Source organism: Lindgomyces ingoldianus (assembly GCF_010093535.1).
Source record: "Lindgomyces ingoldianus strain ATCC 200398 unplaced genomic scaffold BDR25scaffold_1, whole genome shotgun sequence".
Lineage (NCBI taxonomy): Eukaryota > Fungi > Ascomycota > Dothideomycetes > Pleosporales > Lindgomycetaceae > Lindgomyces > Lindgomyces ingoldianus.
The window spans coordinates 1,395,203-1,413,465 of record NW_022985162.1 but is presented as its reverse complement, the minus strand read 5'-3'; the positions used below and the strand labels follow the sequence as shown (position 1 = coordinate 1,413,465).

Sequence of the window (18,263 nt, the reverse complement as noted above, 5' to 3'; positions counted from 1 at the left end):
CTAGACTTTTATAAGTAGACACTATTTATGTTGCTAGTATTACTTAGTGTAAAGCTTTAAGCTAATTAACTATATACTTTTACTTTATTAACTAGTAACTAATTCTGCGCTGTTTTTCTTCTTAAAAGCTGTCTATCTTATTTAAAGTAAAGTAGTAAAACGCTTAGTTTATATAAACTCTTAGAGTTAAACAACTAATATAGTAGAAATATATACATAGTACTTAATTAACTAAGTGCGCGTCTACTGCGCCTAGTACACTGCTAGAGATCTAAGAAGCTCTTTATAATTAAAAACTTCTAGCATATAACATAGTTAACATTAAAGATATTAACACCTATGCTTAGCAAGGTAGTAGCTACTATAATTTAGATATAAAATATTAGCTTTTTAAACTTAGAATAACACTTATTTTAGTTATATTTTTACACATTTATAGTAAACATCTCTACTATATTATACACACACTGTAGACTATTATTAATATTAGTTATATACTAATTATAAGGTTCTAGTCCTTTTATTAAATAAAAAAGCATTAAGTAAAACTACACTACAGCTAACTAAATAAATATACGCCTATTAATAAATATAACTATTTTAGAGATCTTTTTAAAATTAGCACACTTACTTAAGACACTTTCTTTTAAAAGAAAATAAAAACTATTTTATAAGTTAACTTTACCTTATAGTAAAAAAACTACTAAAATAGTAACATTAAAGTAATTAACTAACATGTAGATAACCTTAGTCTAGTACATACAGCAGCCTAGCAGACAGAAACTAGCGTAGCGTAAGACTGCATCCTCTGCAGTACTGTCTAATGTAGTAGAATAGGCAAACTAGATAATATTCTTTTAAAGTATAACTTATAGTTAACTTAGCATTATAAATGTAAGTTAAAACTTTTTTTAGTCTAATATAAGATAATATTTATTAATAGCTACTAATTTAATCTAAGACTGCAACTTTAAATTCTTTAAAATGTCCTAGAAAGCTCTACTAGAAGCCTACTTTAGCTTTATAAGTAGATAAGTAAATTTTTTATTAATAATTTAAGTAAACAGTCCCTGCTAACTAGCTCTACTTTACACATTAATAATGCATAGCTTAGATCTTTTTAGTTATTATATGTTGTCTAGCTGCTTATTTTTAAGCTTATTTAGTAAAATAATCTAAATAGTAATTTTAGCAGTTAACACTAAATAAGCATAGAAGATTATGCTCTTACTAAAACTAGTCTAGGTAATTAAAAAAGTATTCTTATAATTAAATATTAGTTGCTTTAAGGTATAGACTTACTTATTACATAGTAATAAGCTACTATTATTAGCGCTTATTATCCTTCTTTTATAAAGAATCTGTGTAAGACACGCGCAAAGAACATCCTTCTAGAATTTAACATTACAGACATCCCTAGCTACTAAGATAAGGCTAGAAAGATCTTTTAACTTTATAAATAAGACAAGATTAATCTAAAGCTAAAAGCTTAAAGAAATAAAGCTTTAACCTATTATATTTAAAGCATTTTAATGTCTTTACTTTTTTTTACTTCTTTACTATTTTAAATGCTTATTTTTTTTTTTTAACTTTTTTTTTTACTATACTTTAAAAGTTTTTAGAAGTTTTTAGAAGTTTCTAGAAGTTCTTAAAAGTTTCTAGAAGTTTTTAAAAGTTTCTAAAAGTTTCTAGAAGTTTTTTAAAAGTGTAGGATCTCTAACACCCTTCTTATTAACTAAGTTGTATAATGCAGTAGGTTAAGCATAAGTGTACTAATAACTGCAACTGCACACCTACACCTGTTTACACTAAAGTTTTAATTATAAGAGGTAATAGAGAAGGCATGTGTGCCTTAGCTTCTATAGTTATAGAGAGATACAACACGTAGTGTTAACAGGAGTAATAGGATAGAGATAGATAGTTAATAGCTAGAACACACAACATGTTAAAAACATGTTTAATAATGTACTTTACCCTTTAAACAGTGTTAGATATGTCTTAAAATGTGCTTATTATAAAAATAAATACCTCTGTTTTTAATTACATTAAACATTTTAATAAATACTAATGCTAGTATAGTGCTATTATATAATTTAATAAATTTATAAACTAAGATACATATAAACTTACTTTATTTTTTCTTAGACACTCTATAGATAATTTTACACATTATTAGTAATTAGCCTTTAATTAGCCTAGAAAACCCTAGAAGTTTTAATTAGCTTAGAAGTTTTAGAAGTTTTGTCTAATCTAAAATAGTATTAGTGCAAAATCATCTGTGGGGCGGCTGACTCGTGAGATAAGAACCTTGGGAGCGGGCGGCTGGAGCGCACGTGATCTACGGCTTCCCTAGCCAAGCCCATCTCAACTAGGCCAAACAACACCTCACTTTCTCTGAGCCAGTGTGCCTCCGAGAGCTCGGTCTTAAGCTGGCCAAAGGCTCTCTCCACTAGGTATAAAAGTCGCTCGCGCCAATATATCATCTTCTCTATCTTCTCCTTCCCCACTTGCTTGTTCGTGCTGCACCCTCTGTTGCTCTCTTCGATTATGCTTGCACTTGCTGTAACCCTATTCGTTTCCTCATTCACCACAGTAGGTTTCGGTCAGAACACCAATTTGACCGGCAATCGCACCCCCACATTCATTAACCCTTTCCTCGATGCTGTCGGGGTGGATAGCTTGACCTACAGCTTGGCCTTTCCCTTCACTAATGTTGACCGCAGGTGGGTATACAATGTGATGGGTACTACTGCATGACTTACACAACTAATGACAATATAACTCTTCTCCGAAGCCGGGTCCTTACGTACGTTGACTCCGGCAACCCCCCTTCCAATCTGGGTTTACCCTGTCCGCTGCAATCTGCAGAAGAGTGGGTTTGGGTCTGAGGCGGCGAAGGTACAACAGCCCCAGAAGCCTTGCTTATGTGGTTTGCTATTGAGCCCTCGTAAATTCTGCGATGAGTTGAGAATTCTATTCTCTGATAACGATACAGGGACTGGCACAGTGCAGAAAAGAGACTCCTCTTCCAACCTCTAAAGGACATGAACTACTCGACCGACATATGGGGCCCAGAGCTCCATGGAAACTGGTATGCCATTTTCACCGCCGACCCAAACCATGACTCCCCACCTCCGGAAGTGGACATGTACTATGAAGAGAGCTGTCCCGCAGTACATCACCGGATGTTTGTGTTCGAAGGCCTGGGATCAGATCCATGGGTGGCAAATTTCAGCTTCAAGGCACAGTTGAACACTTATGACCAGTTCCCTATTGATGGTACATACCTTCAACACAAGAGTGGGTTGTATCACGTGTACAACTGCTGGTACCGAGAATTCGATGGCTGGCCAGCGAATCTTTACATCACCAAGAGTATGCTGCAACTCCAAGTCACTAGATCAAAGGCTGGCGCCCGACCTAGTGTCGGATCCCTGGACTATTGGCACCAATCTTTCTCAACTCCAAATCCTCTTCGTTCCTACCAACCCCTAAGAAAAGACGCCATATGGCCGTCCGCTCAACGCCCGTCTCTCCTCCAACGAAGCCACACAGAAACTCACCAACCGTTCTACTAGCTAGACATTCATCATATACTCCGCTACCCGGTCCGACAGCCGCAACTACTGCCTAGGTCAACCCGAACCGTTAGGTGGCGACCCAATGAACATCCAGGATTAGGGGAAACACGACGATGGGTGTGTCTTTTTTACCGGAATACTAAGGAAGAAGCATATGGAGTTGGGCATGCAAGTTTCACCCAAGAGTCCTGACGGAAGAGAGGATTGGATAGTGTATCATGGGATGCAGGATCTATCGAATGGATGGGTAGCGAGAACTATGCGAACGCAGAAATTCACCTAGAATATAGATGAGACACCTAAGTTACTAGGGCCTGGGCATGGACCTTATTCAGTGCCTTCTGGACAGCGCTAAAGGTATCATATCCACAAGATTGTTATCAATAGAGAATAGTAGGGTCTCAATGGTTCCTTGTGAATACCCCCAGTCCTCTTGTAGGAGACTAGCGCATGCAGTCTAAAATTATCGGATGACCACTATGCTTATATTCCAAAGCTAAAAATGTAGGACCAATGATTGTAGACTGAAATGTCAGGTTAGGACTCTGGAGATTCGGAGCAGCGGAGTAAGGACATCGAAGAAATAGCGAAGTTCCCTGGCATTTTTTAGGACAAATGTGTATAAACCCTATAGCTCTAGAATCAGAACGGGCAGTAGGCACAAAATGCGACGACAGGAGATATCAGACAGCTAACTTTCTCTTCATAGTGCCACGAAGCCTATGCTTCTCTGTGGCTTCCTGGATCTTAAGCTTCCTCCAAGTACATGTCTCTGCAAAATCACACACCTTGCACTTGTACGCTTCCTCGATTTCCACACCTTTAGCTTCTCGTTCCCCTTTCCACCAGCTCAGTTCTTCTAATGTATATTTTTCTATGACTGACGCATCATAAATAGTAAACTCACTGCCGATAAGTTCACCGGTTTTAGACGAGCGAAACTCGGCGCGGAGGACGTCGCTGAAAGTGTCAATAGACCTTCCAAACTCAGATATCATCAAACTCCAGAGAGCGGACAAATTCCCGTGGCACTCAATTTCCGATGCCTGTAGGATACCGAAAGCGTTCTTACCCTCCGGAATGGTCTCTAGAGTGCCTAGGCTGCCCACCTCAAGCATGAAAACTTCAGTAAAAGGCTCCAGTGGGTCGAGGCCGTACCGCCCAAATACCGTCTCTCCATCCACTACATTGAGCGCCAAATCTTCAAGTAATTTTCGGTAAAGCATCAACTGCATCCAGGTTGGCCGAAGGGACGTTCTTGCTGGGACGGATTTCCCTCCGCGTGTCTTGATGTCCGCGATGTATACCAATCGTTCGGGCTTCAATGAGCCGACCCAAGCGCTCGGATTATTACCGCTGTTATTGAAACCCTGCGCGATGCTGGGCCGGCCAAGAGGAAGCGTACCACCTGCTTTCTCGACCTTTGACTTTTCCGGGGATTCCTCGAGATCTGTATCTGGGCACATGTACGATATTTCATCAATGATACCGTTCACGACTTGGCCACCAATGATGCCCCAAACTTCCAATTCGCGCGTCAAGCCGGTTTCCTTAAGCGTCCGGAGTCCTTGTATCGTGTTCCATATTTTCAACCCAAATCTGTCTTCCTTGGACTTGACCTGGACCCACCTGATCTCGTGCACTTGCTCTTCCAAGACTCTATGCACTTCAGAGCCTTTCTTCATCGCCGTCGTTCGCGGCTTCCGCCCGAATTTGGTGAGGATGTACCAGTATTGGAGTTCGCACCAAGCTGGCGACACCAGGTCTGTTACTGACAGGGGTTTCATGGGCTGCGTCCGAAAACGCTCGAGAGGGGATCGAGTGTCGTCTTCAGTGTCACCTTTGGACTGCCCCGGGTTAGCTTTTGCTAGCTCAGTTTGCTCATCAGGCCGAGCATCTTCCTTCGGCACTAAGCGCTGTCAGTAGGTCAGTCGGGTAAGCGCGCATCAGGCATATGTAGGAGGGGCTTTACCACTCCAAGCTTTGCTCGAGAGGCTGTCGTACTCGACCTCGACCAAAGGGCGGCGTGAAAATGGGCGGTCCAGGCATTCCCCCACCTGGGCCTCATTGCCCTCTATTGTTGGAGCTGTAGCGGCGATTTGTGTGAGCAGATTGCCAATGAGTGCCGCTTCCTCAAGGTCGAACTCCGAGCCATATTTACTCTGCGCAGGGCTCAGGCTGATGTCGGAACCATAGTCACTAGCACTGTCGGTGTGCAACTGAGGTGCTGTCGTGGGGTCCATGCCATATTTTACTCGTCCAGACGCAGCCTGCTGGAGAGCAGTATTACAGTGTTGTCGGCATGGCGCGCTATCACAAATCACCGAATCACCGAATCGCCGTCTTCGCCAAACAACCCGCATCGCGAGATTTTAATGATAATTCCTTGCTCTGAAGAACTTTCTCAGACTTTCTCAAAAATTCGGAATCCCATCTGCGCACTTTGCAGGCTTGGGCTTCACCCACTTTATTACACTCTCCCTATTGCGGAATTCACAGTGCTGTACCATCTCGTCCCGCTTTCCGCCAGGCGATTCCAGGCGCCTCGCCGCTTTCCCAACTTGTGCGTAGAGCACAGGGTTCACGGACTCAACACGTGCCAGAAACTGGAGACTTTGAGACACCACCTTGCATTTCTCTCGCGGTCTTGGTCAACGATTTCGACGCATCCCAATGCTTCCAACTAGTGTTTCTTTGCCTCCTAGTCGCTGTGTGAAAGGGCAACGAAGTGAATTTTTTCGATATTGAGCTGCATTTATACAAAGAGATAGCAAGGTTTCCTCCGTAGCTATGCTAGGTTAGCACATCACCCATCTCTCAGACAGGAAAAAGCCCTCATATGGATAACCGCAGTGCCGTAGAATGTGGATATGCAGCCGCTGGACATGCCGCACTTTTTGACCAGACATCCATGATTGAACATGTCTGCCAGGACATTGTAAATATACTTGGATAAAGCGATGGGAAATGGAAGATACTTCCCGTACTGAAGAGGCATCAGAGTTGTTCAATAATGATTTCAGATTCGCCTGGTATGCGAGGTATGTTGGCTTCGAGTGGTCAGTTCCTCGACGATGCCCACATCATCCAATTCCAACCCCAAAAAAACCGCCTCAGTATTGGTCAAACATCGTTTCATAGGAATAGACAACCATGGGAAGAGGGAAGAATACTCCAACACGACCAAAAGGCATAAAGACGGTCAGTAAAGTCCTCACATTCAACCTATGACAACAGGCAAAGATAATGTGAAGTAGATCGACTTTCGTCAATTCATGGTCAGTGACTGTCACTGATTATGGGATATACATCGCACTGCACCACTCCCGGTGCACCATAAAACCCAAATAACCGTGATCCTTATTGAAATAGAACCCAAACGCCAATGGAGACCCAACCCATCATGTACGAATCGCACTGCACATGGGGGACTTGTCGATGCTCATGCCAGTGAGAGAAAGAGGCGAGGTACTTAACCACGCTCACCGCGGAGGCGACGAGCAAGTTGGATGTCCTTGGATTCTACAAACAAAAAGATTAGCATACTGGTCAGACCGTACAAGTTTGATGAGACATACGGATAGTGACACGCTTAGCGTGAATGGCGCAAAGGTTGGTGTCCTCAAAGAGGGAGACGAGGTAGGCCTCAACAGACTCCTGGAGAGCGCCGATGGCAGAAGACTGGAAGCGCAAGTCCGACTTGAAGTCCTGGGCGATCTCACGGACGAGACGTTGGAAGGGCAGTTTGCGGATCAAGAGCTCGGTCGACTTCTGGTAGCGACGGATCTCACGCAGAGCGACAGTACCAGGTTTATACCTGTGGGGCTTCTTGACACCACCAGTAGATGGGGCAGACTTGCGGGCTGCCTTGGAGGCGAGCTGTTTACGAGGAGCCTTGCCACCAGTGGACTTGCCTGTAAGAGGATTAGCAATGATAGAAAAGTGAGGGGTTTGTCGAAGCCCGGGCAGGGTAGATGCAAATCGGTGAGTGTTGCGACAAGCGAAATCGCGGGCGGCAACAACACCAAAAAGGCCTGCGCGGCAATAAATCTGCAATGAAAAGGTACTAATAAATTACTCACGGGCAGTTTGCTTGGTGCGGGCCATTGTTGATGGATGAAGTGATGAAGTTGATGATGTGGAGTGTGGATGATGTGGTTGGTTGTGGCTGTCGAAGTGTTGTGGGAGAGTGGTGAAAGAGAGACGGAGAAAGTGGGCGGCGGGCGATACTTATGGGCGGCGCGGGGGGTGCTGCCTGCCGGATCACAATTGTTGTGATTTAGCGCGCGAGTTTGGGGGGCAAGTTTGGGCGTCTCAGTTCCAGCAACTGCAAAATCAAAATTGAGCGGGCAAGACTGGGCCGTGCGCGCCATCCTTTCAGCATTGTGATCTGGGCAGCCGCAGAGGCAAGCGAGCGCGTCCGACCGCCCAGCGTGATCCGAAGTTGATCCGGCATTGTTGATCTTCGCGAACACCAAACACGCGTCTCTCTTAAAGTAGCCTGCTTCCCCAACCTCTGGCAAACCATCAGCTCTCGATACCGCGACACTCTCACTCCCTGCACTCCACTAAACCACCATCTCACTTTCAACTTCACTTTTAATCCATCAACATGACTGGACGTAAGTCTACCCCATACCCCTATCCCTCTATCCTTCTTGGCGCCATTGAGACACCTCGTCGCGTTTTGCAGTGCATTCCGCCTCTCGCAGCATTCACTGACGTACTTTCTACAGGTGGCAAAGGTGGCAAGGGCCTTGGCAAAGGTGGTGCCAAGCGCCACCGAAAGATTCTTCGTGACAACATCCAGGGCATCACCAAGCCTGCTATCCGACGTCTCGCCCGTCGTGGTGGTGTGAAGCGTATTTCCGCAATGATTTATGAGGAGACCCGTGGTGTCCTAAAGACTTTCCTTGAGGGTGTCATCCGAGACGCTGTCACCTACACTGAGCACGCCAAGCGCAAGACTGTCACTTCCCTCGACGTCGTCTACGCGCTCAAGCGACAAGGACGTGAGTTGCCTCGCTAGTTAATCCCTTCTAGTTTGTCTGACATGTCACAGGTACTCTCTATGGTTTTGGTGGTTAGATTCGCTTTTGCCTTTCATGTTTTGTAACGACTCTCGATCGACTTTGCGACCTCGGGATCAATGGTCTCTTCTGGTGCTGGCTGGGACGGGCTTGAGGGGTTTTTGCCTATTGTATCATGGGCTTAGGAGTTTACGGTTTAGGATTAGTCATGGAATATGATACCAGAATAATTCTTCAGTTTCCTCGCTGTTTTGCCCTCGTGATATGTTCTTGACCGTAGTAGCCTCACTTATATTTCAAGAGGTGTGACCTCTAGGCTCTTGTTTTGTACTCTTGTGGGTTGTTCGAGTAACTAGTCCTTTGTGTACAGTTGTGCTAGAGGACACCAAGCGGTGGGTTCTCTCTTCGTGCCACCACTAGCGCGTCTCCATAGATCCTGGTCGCCCGTAGTGCTCCCTTTTGCTCAGGTTCTAGTTAGCTTGTTTCCGTCTTTGTTATTCTCTCAACTTTTGGCGATCAACTTGGGGCTTTTTTAAGTACACTGATGCCCGAATGATTGCATAAGAGGAATCTTAGAACAATAGGAGGACACTATGTTGAAATTGTGAGCTAAATCATCCTTCCCCATTGATTTTCCATGGTTTCCACGCACGTCACCTCTTTTCATATGTCTCTGTGAGCGATTCGACGCTCGCTCTCTCTTTATTCACGCTATTCTCGGAGTTGCAGCCTACTGTCATGCACTTCCGACCCGTTCCGAACGACCTCCCTTCTCCAATTCCACTCGCCCACCGCCCTTCGCCTCAAAACTGTTCGGAGGCATTAGCATGGCTTTACTTCAATCTCCGAAGGCTTTGCTATTTGACGCATTCGGCATCTGTGTCGATTGGAGGAGGACTGTTACCAACTCCCTTTACGCACATGCTCACGCCTCGCTGAATTCAGCCACTGCATCAGTAGTAAACTCCGTTCGCATGATAGCATCCCCCATGATGCTCAAGGGCTGGGGCGTATTTTCCAGCAGTGGCGAAACTCCTATAAGAAGTTCACGAAATCAGTAGCCAATGATCCAGCTTTGCCTTGGAAAACAGTTGATGGACATCACTTAGAAACACTCGAGCAGCTATTGTCTGAGTGGAACTTGGACGGGCTTTGGATAGATGATGAAGTCCGTATGATGAGCCTGATTTGGCATCGATTGGAGCCCTGGCCGGATTCTGCTCCCGGTATCAAAGTCTTGAACAAGCTACCCTACACGGTGACTTTGAGCAACGGCAACCTCAGCCTCCTTTCTGACCTAAAAAGTTACGGCTCAATGGACTTCACCCGCACTTTCAGTGCCGAGCAGTTCGAATCGTACAAACCTTCTCCCAGCGTGTACTTAGGGGAGGTTGAAAAACTTGGTTTAAAGCCCCCGGAGTGTGCCATGGTAGCCGCCCATTTGACTTACTTGAAGGCCGCGAAATCTCACGGGCTCCAGGCAATTTATATTGAAAGGTCACTGGAGGAGGATTGGAGCTCGGAGGAAATTGAAGTAGCCAAGACTGAGGGCCGGGTCGATCTCTGGATTCCGATAGATCAGGCAGGATTTATGACTGTGGCCGAGAGCCTAGGAGTTGATATCGCATCACATGTGCAGATGAAGCGGTGGTCTCCTAACGGGAACACGCTCAATAAAGGGTTTTTTAGATGGTATTCTTAAGGCTCAAATAAAACGATCAGGTTCTAATAAAGATATCCTATTGCTCTATCTCACTTTCTTGTTGCCGATCTCGTTGATACGGTTCCCTGAACCTGTGGATGCCTCTTTCATTGTTGTGTGTACCCTCTGTGTTTGATTCTCTTCGCCTTTCCTGCGGTTGATACTATATCCAATAGGAGGGTGGGGTGAGTCTAGAGGGTGGCCTATTCTTCGCTCAGTATAACTCTTTGTCGGCTCGCTCGTGGGTGTGCCCTCCCTCGTATTGCCTTCCATAAATTACTGCCTGCAAGTATTTGCAATAGAAATTAGCTAAGACTTGCTATAGGGCAGGATTATTTTCCATGATATGCGACAATACATTGTGTATCTATGGGCTCTAGGCAGTCTCTAGCTTACAATGCTCCAGGCTATTGTTGTTGTATCTGTTTTTCAAACTAACGTACATCAAGAGTCTCCAGACTGTCCAGCCACCAAAATGTATCATCTTAGCCACACCCCCTTATTTTCGCAATATTTGATCTTTATTACTTTTACTTTAGTTACTTTCTGTGATCTATCCATGGTGTGGCTCTATTATTCCCGTTTATTGTAAGATGATATATTTTCTATTCGCATGCTTGTCCAACATCACGCGGAGATGTTTATGGAACACGGTTGAAGGACCCCATGTTGTAGTAGGTATGAACGTTTAAAATTACAAGTTAAACGGACCCGCAAATGCTCTGCAACGGCTCTGGAGTAGCATCTGGAGATATAAGTCCAACTAACCGAGGACAGAGAGTCTTCAGAAAAATACACTCAGCCACTAGGACGCCGGAGTTGCCGGGTAAGTTTGGGTAAGGGGAAGCCAACCAAATTCTAACATTCACAGGAGTGGCGAATTCACGTGTAATACACTAAAATGGGTGGAAGGAAGAGTCCCAATCCAGAATTTCCCACCCCCATTATCATCATTATATGAGGCGATTATCTCACCATTCCCTCGTGGTCGCCTCGTGGTCGCTCGTGTCCCCAGGTTTGCAGCTCGGCCAAGGCCACCCTTGCGGGGTGGCTAGCGTTCCCCAGGTCCGAAACCAAACACCCTCGGCGAGCGTCATGCCTCAAACCCCGTCTGGCCGGTTTCCTTGCCGACATTGCATATATATCCGACTACGACTGGATTCCTGCACCGGCAATTTTAAACTCATTTTCCCACACTTATCGTGTCTTGTCTCGGACATCCTACTGTAACAGATCCTAAGTCTGCGGTCTGTTACTATTCGTTAAACCGTCTTCTATTATACTAGTCCAACCTGCATCATGCCTGAACCTCATATTCAGGACAAGGTGTACAAGCGATCGCTGGAGGACCCCGAAGCTTTCTGGACTGCCCAGGCAGATCAACTGCAATGGCACAAGAAGCCAGACCGAGCGCTACAAAGGACTACTAAGACCCTGAAAAGCGGAGTAAAACATGATCATTGGACCTGGTTCCCGGGAGGCGAGATTTCTACAACATATAACTGTATCGACAGACATGTCCTGAGCGGCAATGGCAACACAGTTGCCATCTGCTGGGATAGCCCCGTTACTGGCTTGAAAGAGCAATATACGTACAAGCAACTCCTCGAGGAAGTCGAGACGCTCGCCGGCGTCCTGCGAGAAGAAGGCGTGAAAAAGGGAGACGTCGTTCTGATCTACAGTGAGTCTCATTTATGTTGTTAAATGTCAAGACAAACAAGATAACGATTGATAGTGCCAATGATCCCCGCAGCCCTTTTTGCTATGCTTGCCATTGCCCGACTTGGCGCTATTCACGCTGTCGTCTTTGGGGGGTTCTCCCCAGCCTCGCTTGCCCAGCGCATGGAAGCCTCCAGACCAAAAGCCGTAATGACTGCATCATGTGGCATCGAAGGCAACAAGGGCCCAATGGGATACAAGAAGCTCCTCGAAGAAGCTATCCGGACGAGTAGCTTCAAGCCTTCAAAGGTTATTGTTTGGCAGCGCGAGCAACTTCGATGGGAGCCCGTGGTCAAAGAGGATGGCCAACGGAACTGGCAAAGACTAGTCAAGAGTGCGAAGGATAGAAGGCTGAAAGCGGCAGCTGTTCCAGTGAAGAGCTCAGACGCATTATACATTATCTACACTAGTGGTGAGAAGTCCGCGCACCCCCTAAAGATTTCCCCTGCTGATGATTTCTAGGAACGACGGGATTGCCAAAGGGCGTTGTCCGCGAAGCCGGGGGACACGTTGTTGGTCTCAACCTCTCAATTAAACAAATTTTTGGAGTCCACGGCCCTGGAGATGTTATGTTTACCGCCTCAGATATTGGGTGGGTCGTCGGGCATTCTTACATTGTGTATGCACCACTCCTTGCCGGTGCTACAACCGTGCTCTTTGAGGGAAAACCGGTTGGTACTCCCGACGCTAGTACTTTCTGGAGAATTATCGAAGAGTACAAAGTTACGACCATGTTTACCGCGCCCACGGCGCTACGAGCGATTCGTCGTGAAGACGGTGACAACGACTACTTCGAGCAAATCTACGGCAACCGAGGAGGACTTAGGACATTACGAGCGCTTTTCTTGGCAGGCGAACGGAGCGAACCAAGCATTGTTCAAATGTACCAAAAACTACTCAGCAAGCACTGTGCGGGCGGCGCAGTAGTTATCGACAACTGGTGGTCATCAGAATCTGGTAGTCCCATCTCGGCTATAGCTCTGAGCGCTGCAGCTGGAGAGAATTTCGGCAGTGCACATCGCCACCAGCCGCTCCAGGTGAAGCCCGGCTCCGCTGGAAAGGCAGCGCCCGGGTTTGATGTGAGGATTGTAGATGATGAGGGGAATGAACTGAAGCCAGGATCCATGGGAAACATTGTCATGGGTATGCCTCTTGCGCCAACGGCATTTACGACTCTATGGGAAGATGAAGACAGATTCTATAGAGGATACTTGAAGCGCTTCAACGGGAAATGGATTGATACTGGCGATGCAGGCATGATTGATAGAGATGGGTACATCTCGATCATGTCAAGATCTGACGACATCATCAATGTTGCCGCTCATCGATTCAGCACAGGTGAGTTGTTGTATCCCGCCCTTCCACCCACTGCACATGCTGATGCTGGACAGGGGCGATCGAGCAAGCAGTGACCTCACACCCAGACATTGCGGAGGCTGCTGTGGTTGGCATCCCAGACTCGTTGAAAGGACACCTCCCCTTTGCCTTCATTACACTATCAACACATCACCACCCCCACCCTGCTGTCCCAGACGACAAACTCTTTAAGGAAGTCCAACTGCTGGTCCGACAGCAGATCGGGGCAATTGCTAGTCTGGGAGGGATGATCCAGGGCAAAGGCATGATCCCAAAGACAAGGAGCGGGAAAACACTTCGCCGTGTTTTGAGGGAGTTGATAGAGAACGCAACTGACGGTGAATTCGAGAAAGAGGTGCAAGTACCTACAACCATTGAAGATGCCGAGGCTATTGAAGTTGCGAAGGCAAAGATCAAAGAGTATTTCAGGCACAAAGGAAAGGATCTCCACAAGGCTCCGGAGACGAAAGCGAAATTGTAAGAATGGTTGTATATTATCTTCCATTTCTGGCGGCTTACACCGGCATTCATTGGTTGGTTGGGAGGACTTCTAACTTGCCTGTATGAGTATGCAAGGCTTCTACAGCAATCATAAATCGCGACCGAGTTTTGCTTCATGCTTGTGAAGACTAAACGCCGATTGATGATGCCAGAATCGGTTCGAGAAATGTGTGTTGTAAGAGTGGGCGTGGCTGCGGTCGCTCACATTGTACCCGAACTGAGCAGCCGGTTCAATTCCTTCCATGCCCTGGTCATAACGGCCCGTCTCCCGTCCGGGTGGCAGAAAATCTCCAGCTTGTGCGTCGTGATTCTAACGTCTTCCACCATCTAGCTCTCTTAAGGAGCGAAGTCACTCTCAACATTAGACAGGATTGCAATCCAACACCACTTTTAATAGAACTTCTATCTCTGTTTCCATCTCCATCATCACGTGTTCAACATTATCTGCGGGCTATTGCAGTAGGTTTATCGTTCTGCAGAATGGCTTTTGGGCCTAACCTGGAATCAAGGACGCACGTAGGCGTCCGCTCAGCTGGAATTCCTTGCTAGTAAAGTCTGCTAGGATGTTGCGGAGTAGCGGCTAATCTGGCCTTGAGCCGGCCGGATAGTGTGTCGTGAGGCAGCGGACCTAGAGGAATCACCAGTTTTGAAGCGTGCAACACGCCTAGACGGCACCAGGTCCCTTGCAGTAGCAGCAGGTCATCAAGGCTGTTGAGCCTTGCCCAAAGGCGTCGTCCAGCTTATCTTAGGTCCTTATGGAAGACAGAAAAGAGGTCTCAGTGGTGCCAAGGACGCCGTCGGCCCCATTTGAGGAGGCTTGTCCACACCCGCGAAATGCACAGACACTCGTTTTTGGTAAAAACGAAACTTCTCGTACAGGCAGCGAAATCGAGCAATAGACAAATGTTGGCCGCAATAAAACAAGTGGGTACACATTAATATCTTGAAGCATTTGAAGAGTGCTGCAAAGAAGTCGTCTATACATACACACAGGACGACGAGCGGCTCTGTTGCGCTCGACATTCAAATTCACTCCAGAGCAGCACCGGAGGCTTGTGTGCAGAGTCGCCGAAGGTTCCCAACACGACTCCTGCACGAAACCGAGTCTTGGCCACGGCTAGCGAGGGCAGCCTCTGCTCCGTGGTTTGTGACAGAGCTTGGCCCTGGCGTCGAATCAACAAGGCCAGAGATGCGATCGCTTCCCCGAGGCAGCGGTGCCAGTGACTGTGGTAAAACCAACACCACCAGCGGGCGGAGTGTTACGGGCGCAGTCAAGTCAGGCTAGGCAAGCTGGCAACTTGCAAGAGCCAGGACGGGGGCCGTGTGGCTTTTGGCGGGGAGAGTCTGCATCTGGGTGGTTGCATGGCCGCCGGGAGTGTTCCGAAACACCTGCCAGCATACGGCATGAGTTTCCATGTCGGCCGGCTGTCGTCCTCTGTGGACGATTCCAAGGCTCCAACAAAGGGGACGAGTGTGCACACAAAAGTGTCACTGGGAGCGGTGGCACAGAGGGCTTGACGAGAGCGTCACGGCAGCGACACAGACAGTAGCATTCAGACTTCACGACAGCGCACCGGCCGCTTTCGACACAGGCGGGCGGACAGCAGACCTGAGGCGACGGCGGCACACAGCTGGTGGTATTGGTAGAGGTGGTGCTGGTAGTGGTGCTGGTAGCGGTGGTGTTCTTGCTTGTCTCCTAGAACAGCCAAGCCAAACGAGCGAGAGCGTTGGAGCATGGAGCGAGCAGCGACCGGGATTTGACTGCCTACAGTGCCTGCTTGCCCCCAACTGCCCCAGCTAAACCCCCCTTCCCGCCTTTCTATCTCCCTCGCCAGACTTGCTTTTCACCCCTTGCTCACCCTCTGCCATCGCACACCCCACGCCTGCTGATACCGCCAGTCGTCGGAGCGAGCGCAGCAGCAGAGCCTGACGACGCCTGAGAGATACAACACCAGCGCCTAGGAGTCCCCACAACCGGCGTCCTCGAGCAGACATCTTTGCTGCTCACTGACCAGACAGCCTTCACGTGGGAAACACGAGCCAGCCCGCACACCCTCACCCAGAATCTACCATCCACTACCCATCATCGTTCATCATCCGCCATCCATCGGCGCCGCTACTCTGCTCCTGCTGCCTCCATTGCCTGCTGCCGCCCGCTGCCCGCGTCCCTTCTCGTCGTGCTGCTTCCTGCTCCGCTACCTTTGCCTGAACCATACCGGCTATTGCTGCTTCGCTGCTGCCGCCGCTCTCCAGCCTGCCGACCACGACGTGCGTTTGTGCAACCCTGTGCTCTGTCCCTCCCCGCTCGCTGAAGTGGCTGTCCGATCGATTCTGAACCGCCTGCAGTTACCCGCAACACGCGCAAGCTGTGCTCTCTCCCCTCGACACGTTTTGGGTGACGACTCACATCCCTTGTGGGTTCTTCGTCCCCCCCAATTCCTCCCGATCCTACTCTGCAAGTAAGCTGAGGACTGCTGGTCAGCTGCTCCCGCTGCGCTTCACGAGACGAGCCTGCTACTACGTGGCTCGCTGGTTGCGTTACCCTAGCCCCAACCCCGAGCAGTCCATCCAGCCCCCTGGTGACGGCCCTTTGTTTTCTTAACTCCCTTCCCAAGCCCGTGGTTCGCTTTCTGCCTGCTACTGCATACGACTCCGCCCGGATCTTTACAATCCTAAGAGATCGACAATATGGCGGGGAAGATGACTCTATATAAGCTGGTAGTGCTTGGAGATGGCGGCGTGGGCAAGACGGCCTTGACCATTCAGGTACGCTGCCCTGTGCATCATATCAGCTTTAGCGTGACTAACCCATGGTCTAGCTGTGCTTGAACCACTTCGTCGAGACGTACGATCCTACCATTGAGGACTCTTATCGCAAGCAAGTCCAGATTGACGGTCAGTCGTGCATGCTCGAGGTGCTCGACACCGCGGGACAAGAAGAGTATATCGCACTACGAGACCAGTGGATAAGAGATGGAGAGGGGTTCGTGTTGGTGTACAGTATCTCATCGCGCTCGTCGTTCGCCCGCATCCAGAAGTTCCACCACCAAATCCAGCGTGTCAAGGAGACATCGCTCTCGGGTTCCCCCACATATCCCGGCTCACCCCTCAGTGTGGCATCTGTTGGCTCCGGATCCTTTGGTCCTGCGCCTGTAATGCTGGTTGGAAATAAATGTGACCGAGTTACTGAGCGCGAGGTCTCAATTCAAGAAGGCAGCGCTCTGGCAAAGGAGCTGGGCTGCGATTTTGTCGAAGCATCTGCCAAGAACTGTGTAAATGTTGAGAAGGCTTTCTATGAAGTCGTAAGACAACTAAGGCGACAACGACACCAATCCGTCGGTAGGAGTGAGAAGTCTCAAAAGAACCGTCACCAACAAGTGTCTGGAAACAGGGGTGGTTACCCTAATGGTTCATACTATCGCGACGATAAGAGCCGTAATCGCGCTGGGGATCGAAGGAGGCCAAAAGACAAGCCCAAGTGTGTCATTCTTTAACCAATAACGCCCCCACGTTCGCCAGCCGATTAGGAAACACAACGGCCGTTACCACAACTCGACTCTAGCCGTCCAATTTAATCCCATCTGGGCTGACAAGTCGGTACCCAATTTCAGGCATGGGAACCTCGACCTGCTTCTTCTTGGGCCCTTAGGTGCTCGCTATCTTCCCATCATAAATACTTTTCACTTCTGGCTCAGCATCACGATCGTCGCTGCAGTTATCTTACAGTATCACCCTTTATCATTAACGAGCCACGATCCGCGCTTCATCGGCGATATCTTTAATCAAGAAGAGCCTGAGCGATGGGATGATAGAATCACGAGGCGTAGGCATGGAGTGGCGTTACCTTTTGAATGCACGGGAGCATTAGTGGTCTTTGGCATGACCAAGGAGGCGTTTTTTTGGAGTACCTGTTTTGGATGAAGATTGACAAGACCTCTGGATCTTGTATGACAACGAAGACGAGAGGGTTTTGAAACATTCTGGGCGCGGAATGGGGACAGGTTAGCCATCTCTTCGCTCTTCGCTCTTCGTTATTTTTAACTATGAGGGTTTGATACGCCTTGACAACAGCACAAAAAGTATAGGATCTCTGGATCATGTTCTGCTTTGGATGGTGAGATATGTTTTGTTTTAGGGTTGGATAGGTCTTGCTATATCAAGTTAAAACCTCTTGCATTTAGGCGACTCTTAGTTGAAGCTAGAGAAGAAATGCTCTTGTTAAGACAATATTTTTTAAATACCTATCTAGTATGCTTTCTATAGAGAATCTTAAGATACTTAGGTATATATATATACATTTTTCTAACTATAACTATAGTATTAGTTTTAATACTATATTTAATACTATATTTAGAGTTGCTAGAAGCTTAAAAT

General features: G+C 47.5%; 7 protein-coding genes across 7 annotated transcripts; 5 read left to right on the top strand and 2 right to left on the bottom strand.

Moving 5' to 3' along the window:
* Positions 1-2,547: 2,547 nt before the first annotated feature.
* BDR25DRAFT_364760 (uncharacterized protein) lies at positions 2,548-3,578 on the top strand (the record flags this gene model as incomplete). The annotated part of the gene is made up of 3 exons (XM_033696861.1): positions 2,548-2,592; positions 2,724-2,806; positions 2,996-3,578. The coding sequence occupies 3 exons, from the start codon at positions 2,548-2,550 to the stop codon at positions 3,576-3,578; spliced, it is 711 nt and encodes a 236-aa protein (XP_033554632.1).
* A 686-nt stretch (positions 3,579-4,264) lies between these two features.
* BDR25DRAFT_275194 (uncharacterized protein) lies at positions 4,265-5,824 on the bottom strand (the record flags this gene model as incomplete). The annotated part of the gene is made up of 2 exons (XM_033687478.1): positions 4,265-5,490; positions 5,554-5,824. The coding sequence occupies 2 exons, from the start codon at positions 5,822-5,824 to the stop codon at positions 4,265-4,267; spliced, it is 1,497 nt and encodes a 498-aa protein (XP_033554631.1).
* A 1,007-nt stretch (positions 5,825-6,831) lies between these two features.
* On the bottom strand, positions 6,832-7,750 carry BDR25DRAFT_299585 (histone-fold-containing protein). The gene is made up of 3 exons (XM_033689192.1): positions 7,664-7,750; positions 7,160-7,495; positions 6,832-7,103 (listed from the first exon to the last, which is right to left on the bottom strand). The coding sequence occupies exons 1-3, from the start codon at positions 7,686-7,688 to the stop codon at positions 7,054-7,056; spliced, it is 411 nt and encodes a 136-aa protein (XP_033554630.1). The 5' UTR covers positions 7,689-7,750; the 3' UTR covers positions 6,832-7,053.
* Positions 7,751-7,755: 5 nt separating this feature from the next.
* Positions 7,756-8,848, top strand: BDR25DRAFT_299583 (histone-fold-containing protein). Its single transcript, XM_033689191.1, has 3 exons — positions 7,756-8,203; positions 8,318-8,593; positions 8,644-8,848. Exons 1-3 carry the CDS (start codon positions 8,194-8,196, stop codon positions 8,667-8,669), a joined length of 312 nt encoding a protein of 103 aa, XP_033554629.1. The 5' UTR covers positions 7,756-8,193; the 3' UTR covers positions 8,670-8,848.
* Positions 8,849-9,438: 590 nt separating this feature from the next.
* BDR25DRAFT_320975 (haloacid dehalogenase) lies at positions 9,439-10,324 on the top strand (the record flags this gene model as incomplete). The annotated part of the gene is made up of 3 exons (XM_033691938.1): positions 9,439-9,579; positions 9,636-10,244; positions 10,301-10,324. 3 exons carry the CDS (start codon positions 9,439-9,441, stop codon positions 10,322-10,324), a joined length of 774 nt encoding a protein of 257 aa, XP_033554628.1.
* Positions 10,325-11,475: 1,151 nt separating this feature from the next.
* Positions 11,476-13,987, top strand: BDR25DRAFT_330444 (acetyl-CoA synthetase-like protein). The gene is made up of 4 exons (XM_033692529.1): positions 11,476-11,994; positions 12,049-12,444; positions 12,495-13,370; positions 13,424-13,987. The coding sequence occupies exons 1-4, from the start codon at positions 11,613-11,615 to the stop codon at positions 13,867-13,869; spliced, it is 2,100 nt and encodes a 699-aa protein (XP_033554627.1). The 5' UTR covers positions 11,476-11,612; the 3' UTR covers positions 13,870-13,987.
* Positions 13,988-16,577: 2,590 nt separating this feature from the next.
* BDR25DRAFT_201235 (uncharacterized protein) lies at positions 16,578-17,281 on the top strand (the record flags this gene model as incomplete). The annotated part of the gene is made up of 2 exons (XM_033684390.1): positions 16,578-16,655; positions 16,709-17,281. Coding segments are annotated over 2 exons (651 nt in total), but the record flags the coding sequence as incomplete, so codon positions are not given.
* Positions 17,282-18,263: the final 982 nt, after the last annotated feature.

What these genes read in the sequence shown, in the direction of transcription:
- BDR25DRAFT_299583 (XM_033689191.1), top strand. An exon ending in CGCGCTCAAGCGACAAGGAC is followed by an intron (nt 8,594 to 8,643) that starts GTGAGTTGCCTC and finishes GACATGTCACAG; the next exon opens with GTACTCTCTATGGTTTTGGT.
- BDR25DRAFT_330444 (XM_033692529.1), top strand. Translation starts at nt 11,613, where the DNA reads ATGCCTGAACCTCATATTCAGGACAAGGTGTACAAGCGATCGCTGGAG. An exon ending in ATACATTATCTACACTAGTG is followed by an intron (nt 12,445 to 12,494) that starts GTGAGAAGTCCG and finishes GATGATTTCTAG; the next exon opens with GAACGACGGGATTGCCAAAG. An exon ending in CGCTCATCGATTCAGCACAG is followed by an intron (nt 13,371 to 13,423) that starts GTGAGTTGTTGT and finishes GATGCTGGACAG; the next exon opens with GGGCGATCGAGCAAGCAGTG.
- BDR25DRAFT_299585 (XM_033689192.1), bottom strand. Translation starts at nt 7,688, where the DNA reads ATGGCCCGCACCAAGCAAACTGCCC. An exon ending in CCGCACCAAGCAAACTGCCC is followed by an intron (nt 7,496 to 7,663) that starts GTGAGTAATTTA and finishes ATCCTCTTACAG; the next exon opens with GCAAGTCCACTGGTGGCAAG. An exon ending in CGCTAAGCGTGTCACTATCC is followed by an intron (nt 7,104 to 7,159) that starts GTATGTCTCATC and finishes TTTTGTTTGTAG; the next exon opens with AATCCAAGGACATCCAACTT.